This window comes from Humulus lupulus, chromosome 8 (assembly GCF_963169125.1).
Source record: "Humulus lupulus chromosome 8, drHumLupu1.1, whole genome shotgun sequence".
NCBI lineage: Eukaryota > Viridiplantae > Streptophyta > Magnoliopsida > Rosales > Cannabaceae > Humulus > Humulus lupulus.
Window position 1 is genome coordinate 97,973,281 of NC_084800.1, and position 6,195 is coordinate 97,979,475.

At 37.5% G+C, this 6,195-nt stretch overlaps 1 protein-coding gene across 1 annotated transcript; it reads left to right on the forward strand.

Annotated features, from left to right (window-relative positions):
- Window positions 1-2,857: 2,857 nt before the first annotated feature.
- LOC133798205 (amino acid transporter AVT6C-like) lies at window positions 2,858-5,959 on the forward strand. The gene is made up of 5 exons (XM_062236421.1): window positions 2,858-3,536; window positions 3,841-3,993; window positions 4,152-4,355; window positions 4,455-4,920; window positions 5,011-5,959. The coding sequence occupies exons 1-5, from the start codon at window positions 3,173-3,175 to the stop codon at window positions 5,135-5,137; spliced, it is 1,314 nt and encodes a 437-aa protein (XP_062092405.1). The 5' UTR covers window positions 2,858-3,172; the 3' UTR covers window positions 5,138-5,959.
- Window positions 5,960-6,195: the final 236 nt, after the last annotated feature.

A 6,195-nucleotide genomic window follows, 5' to 3' on the forward strand; every position in this document is an offset into this window, starting at 1 on the left:
ATTAATTGATAATATGCATGTTTATGTGAATTATATTATAATATGATGTTAAATGCATGCATGTGGGTCCACATTTCATTACAGGGGTGTTTTGGTAATTTGGCCCGCTGAGGGCGTAATTGTATATTTGTATGCATGTTGGTGACCTATTGTTGAGACCACATTATAATGTGGGTTGGTATGCATGTCCGAGGAGCAGCATGTCCGAGTAAGCATGGACGTCCGAGCGGCTGGGGTGCGTCCGAGGAGTAGCATTGCCAAGACGCTATTTGGGTTCCGAGGCACAAGGCTTCCAAGGGACAAAAGAAATTTGATCGGTTAGGAATGGTAAAAGAAACAAGTTTGATGGGCTAAAGGAAAAGTTTGATCGTGGGTTTACTTCAAAAGTAAAAGTTACTGACCAGATGGAAGCTTTTGGATGACCACAAAAATATTTTGCTAGAGAAAAAGTTTATCATACGAGTAAATCATATAATAAAATTGGGGGACAAATGTTATCCCCAAAATTTCAGTTTAATGACGTGGCAATCAGAAGTGACAAGTGGCAATGCATGGTCAATGACACATTAATAGTCAATAAATGTATTGGCTCTTTGGAGTTCTGATAAAGTGATTTGACCGACCTGATAGAATTTATGTTCGACCGGTAAAGATTTTTTACTAACCAGTTAGGAGTTTGGCCGACCAGTCAGTCGTTTTGACCGACCAGTCATCTGTTTTGGCCGACTATTGAGTCGTTTTAGCTGACCAGTCATTTATTTTGCCCGACCAGTAAAGTGTTTTGCTAGACCAGAGATGTGTCATGCTGGACCAGAGGTGTGCTAGAGGAGTGCTTTGCCTATACCGACCAGAGGTGTGCTAGAGGTGTGCTTTGCCGACGAGAGGTGCTTGCCTATGTCCTCAATAACAGCTTCAACCCGAATCATTCTCAACTGTCGCGGGAATCTCTCAGATATCCCAGAATAATAGCTATATTATTGTAATTTAAATTCATTTATATTTGATTAATTAAAGTCTCTTGGAAGAACGAAGGACCCGGTCAAAGGAATATATTTGATGTACGATCCATGAGCCTATAAATAAATGGCTCATGGCATCATTTAGGGGGATCTGATCTTTTTAGAGTGAGAAAAACTCTCTAGTTTTGAGACTTTGAGATTGTTACTTGGGGCATTCTTGGGGCATTTTTTGAGAGAGTTTAGAGAGAGAAACTATGTATTTTTCTACTTACACTTAAGAAACTCAGTTGACTCAAGTTCATCTGATCTTAAGTGTAGGATATATATATATATATATCACAACTCCAAGTGGATTAGGCTATTACCAATAAATTGAGGCTGAACCACTATAAAATTATCAGTGTTGTATTTTTCTCTTGAAGGTTTATTGTAGTTTTGACGTCTACTCGTCGTTGGCCAAAATCGTGGTCAACACCTAGATTAACCAAAAAATTTAAGAACACAAACTCAGATCTATTGCATAGTGTGAACACAAACAAAACAAAAACCCAGATTGCAAAGCCACATTTAAACCCAAAGTTATAGCTTGTGCGTTGTTCCTTTGCTAGTCGAGAAGTTTCACCCATTGCCAACCGTAGTTCCAATCGCCTCTGCCAGCTCTGATGAACATTTTCCTCATCTCGCGTGTGCCTCTGTTCTTCCTCGGCTCAAGTGAACCTTAGCACACCGACATCGATCTGAAGCTGAAGCCACACCATCGATCTGAAGAAGAAGAATGGAAGATCTAGTCGCCCAACTCAATGTAAGAGATTAGCCCATTTCTTAGATCTTATTGAAAGCAAAATCTGCCCCGACGTTGATTTGAAGCTGAAGCCACACTATCGATCTGAAGAAGAAGAAGAATGGAAGCTCTAGTCACCCAACTCAATGTAAGAGATCAACCCATTTCTTAGATCTTGTTGAAAGAAAAATCTTCCCTTTCTCAAATCTTGTTGAAAGCATGAGAACATAAAAAAACATGAATCACAATAGGTCAAGAACACTTCAGTGAGAGGACGAAGTTTTGGCCGAGGTTGAGGAGAAAGGGCGCCGAAGTTGGAGCCAAATGCAGATCATGCACCTGAAGAAGATGAAGAAGAAGAAGAAACAAAAATACATTTTTAGATTTGTTTAATTTTAAGGTATGATTTCTTGTTTTAATTTTATTTAGTTTCAGATTTAATAAAGTTTTATTTTAGACTTTAGTTTAATCAATTAAGTTTAGAAATTTAGTTTTAATTTTTAATATTATTTAAAATTCAATATTAAATTAATCATTTATTTTTAAATTGTATATCAACTTTTTTATTAATTTTTAATTTAGTATTATTTTATTTCAAATTATTAAATCAACTAATTTATAACAGTAAATGTATTTTGATCATTTTTAAAAAAAGTCAGTCGGACTCATGGTATTATTTTATTTTATTTTGTAAAATACTGGATCCAAATTGTCATTTAACAAAACAAAGAATCTGATTGGTAACTTTCGCACAACACAAATATTTACCTTAATAAATATCATATAATACAATTGTATTAAATACCATAAAATACAATCCTAATTCTTACTATTCATATGACAAATTTAAATTTTATAGATGAGTTAGTGGACATTTAACATAGACTCGTTAGGCCTTTCTATTGGTGCAAGTTCTTTTATTAGGTTTAAGCTTACGTATAATAAAATACCAATATTTTATTCAATTAATCTGGCCCAGAAATTATTAAAAAAATAAAATAAATGGCTCAATGATTAAAGTTCAGATCAAATAGATGATTACTATATTCGTTTTCTGGCCACACCATGTCAAATTTGATGACTCTCTATCTAGCCCATTTTCCACTATTAGTTCAGAGAACCACAAAAGCCGTTTTATCGTCCAGATTCAGCTTAGCTTCGACTCCGAGTTTTTGCACAAAATCCCCCCTCTCCCCCAGTAATAACACCCTAACCCAACCTGTCCAAATCTGCTCCATTTTACCAATCTCACCCCTTACAATAACTAGCCTAAACTTACATTCACCAAGGATATTTGAGTAAATTCACTAGTCCAATCGGGTTAATATATCCGACGACTATGGAATTAATTACGCACAACGAAGGACAAGTGTTCCGACGCCGTCTTCTGACCCAACCAAACCAACCAAAATAGCTCGTTGCCGCCGGGATTATGTCGCCGGCGAGTAACGTACACGCGCCACTGCTCTCCGCGCATGGGCATCCGGGGGTGAATCCTGCGTCCGTATCTGGGGCCGTGTTCAACATCGCCACTAGTATAATCGGCGCCGGAATAATGTCTATTCCGGCGACCCTTAAAGTACTGGGAATAATACCTGCTTTTGCGCTTATTGTGATTGTTGGTGTTTTAGTTGAAATATCGGTAGAGTTCTTGATGAGGTTTACACATTCCGGTGCGTCCACCACCTATGCCGGAGTTATGAAAGAGTCATTTGGTCGGTTCGGGTCAGTGGCAACCCAAATTTGTGTTATGATTACTAATCTCGGGTGTTTGATCATGTACCTCATTATAATAGGTAAAGTTTCATTTGTCGTGACTTCGTTTTATGAACTCTTCTGTATTTTTTGGGTTAACAACCCAATAGTGTTTGATTTAGCATATCATGTTTTGGTCTACTTGTTTGAGCACAAATTTAAAACATTAATTTTGTTTAATGAAAAGACGAAGATTAAGCTGATCCCATAGTTAGTTTTGGTGATTAAATAAAAGGGTAGTTATTTATTTCCGTGTCAAAACACATTTGAACAAAGATCTGATAGTTTCTCCCTCGTTCATATATATATATATATAAATAAAATAAATGTCTCCTTTAATTTCAGCGGACGTTCTTTCCGGAAGTCAACATGGGGAAACTATACACTTTGGTATTTTGCAAGAATGGTTCGGAAGCCATTGGTGGAACTCGCGCGAATTTGCTCTCTTAATCACCGTCGTCGTTGTTCTGTTTCCTTTGGTTTTACTTAAGCGTGTTGGTAAGTCGCAAGCTAGTACGGACAAGAACACTACACAATTATATATATGTTCTGTTCAGTCTTGGTTGAAATTTTAGATGCATAAAAATCTGTAATTTTTTTGATGAAATTTTCTGGTTTGATCATCTGGGTTGTTCTGTTTTTTTTTTCTTTTCCAGAATCATTGAAGTTCAGCTCATTCATATCGGTTCTCCTAGCTGTGATTTTTGTTGGCATATGTTCTGTGATGGCAATAATTGCAATCGTCCAAGGCAAAACCGAGAATCCAAGACTAGTACCTCAATTGGACGAACAAACATCCTTCTTTGACCTTTTCACTGCTGTCCCCGTCATTGTAACAGCATTCACTTTTCATTTCAACGGTAAACTTAATCAACTAATAAAGAATTTATGACCAATAGTGTGCAATAGCTAGGCCTCTTCTTGTACTAACTCTTTATTCTATTAACCAATTTCTACAGTTCATCCAATTGGTTTCGAGCTTGGTAAGCCATCCGACATGATCTCAGCTGTTCGAGTCTCATTAGTTCTTTGCGCCGTGGTCTATTTCGCCATTGGCCTATTTGGGTACCTTCTGTTTGGAGATTCGATCATGTCAGACATACTTGTGAATTTTGACAAGAGCTCTGATACGGCAACCGGTGCATTGCTAAATGATGTAGTTCGGTTAAGCTATGCACTTCATTTAATGCTGGTTTTCCCTCTTTTGAACTTCTCATTAAGATCAAACATTGATGAATTCCTCTTCCCAAAGAAGCCCCTTTTGGCCTCGGACACCAAAAGATTTGTGGCTCTCACAATTCTACTCTTGATCTTCTCGTACTTAGCAGCCATAGCCTTCCCAAACATTTGGTACCTCTTTCAGTTTGTGGGGTCAACCTCTGCAGTTTGCCTTGCCTTCATTTTTCCTGGTGCTATTGCTTTGAGGTCACTACTCTTTTTCTCTTTCTATCTGTTTGAAAACAAAATGTTTAATCTGGTTTTTCTCAATTTGGTTTTGTTCTTGAATCTTTTCAGGGATGTTAATGGTATATCTACTAAGAAGGACAGGCTCTTGGCAACAATCATGATAATCTTGGCTGTAGTTACGAGCATTATTGCTATCTCTACGAATTTATATAATCTGCTTGGAAACAAGCAATAGAGATTCGTTTCCCATTTTTTGGTTGTGAGTTGAGGAGGTTCTTTCTACTTTTTGTCTTTTCTTCTTAATTTTGATATGGAGTGATTATAATCCATGGCTTAATTTCTATTCATTTTTATCATTATATAGATAATTAAGTAACATATACACATTAAAGTAAATCATGTACTTGTGTGATCACTAGAAAAGAGTTTATTTCATTTTACTTTGATTGTTAAGACTCCAAACCGCAACATCATTAAGATGCAAAGCAAGTTAGTTCAGACCGAGGACACAGCCGTGGCTGAAGCTCTTGCTCTAGGAATGGCTGCCGAGGAGGCTCTCAAAGCCACGTGGGAGAATATAATACTCTATAGTGACTCCCTTCAAGCTATTCAAGCCATCACAGATACTTTCACCCCTGCTGACCCATTATTGCAAAACATTCGAGTTAAACATAGAGAGTGCACTGATCAGCTCACGCTGTGGGAAGTCAGACACTTGAGCAGGTCCTGCAACTACATGGCACTCAATTTGGCTACATGGTCAGCTATTCATCACCAGCAAGGCGACTCTACCACCTACGAGGTCCCCAGTCAAGTGGTTCATTATAGGGAATATTGGCCACCATGAGATTGTGTTGACCCTCCTCAGTTTCAGGCTGCCCCCTGTTCTGTTGTATTTTGTTTTAAGTCCCTGCTGTTATTTTCTTCTTACTTGTTTGTGGTTGTTTACCTTGTTTCTGGTGTCTTCTTATAGTTTCGTTCCAGCTTAGTTTTTAATTTGGTTTGTTGTGCTATTTTTGTTTGGGACTAGTATGGACCATTGGCTAGCCTTTCTCCCCGTGCACTTTGTCTCTTGGCTCTGTTTTTTTTAATGCATTTTGCCTGGCCTCCTGTTAAAGGGGACTGGCTTCATCAAAAAAAAAAAAAAAAAGAAGAAGAAGAAGAAAGAAAGTCAAGACTTCATTTACAAATTACAATAAGATTGACAATTCCACCATAACTATAGCTGAAGCACAACCTGGAGCAGTCTCAATCCAAGAACAATTAAACAAATTTTTTAAACCTAATTTAGAG

What these genes read in the sequence shown, in the direction of transcription:
- LOC133798205 (XM_062236421.1), top strand. Translation starts at nt 3,173, where the DNA reads ATGTCGCCGGCGAGTAACGTACACGCGCCACTGCTCTCCGCGCATGGG. An exon ending in GGTTTTACTTAAGCGTGTTG is followed by an intron (nt 3,994 to 4,151) that starts GTAAGTCGCAAG and finishes TTTCTTTTCCAG; the next exon opens with AATCATTGAAGTTCAGCTCA. An exon ending in CCTGGTGCTATTGCTTTGAG is followed by an intron (nt 4,921 to 5,010) that starts GTCACTACTCTT and finishes GAATCTTTTCAG; the next exon opens with GGATGTTAATGGTATATCTA.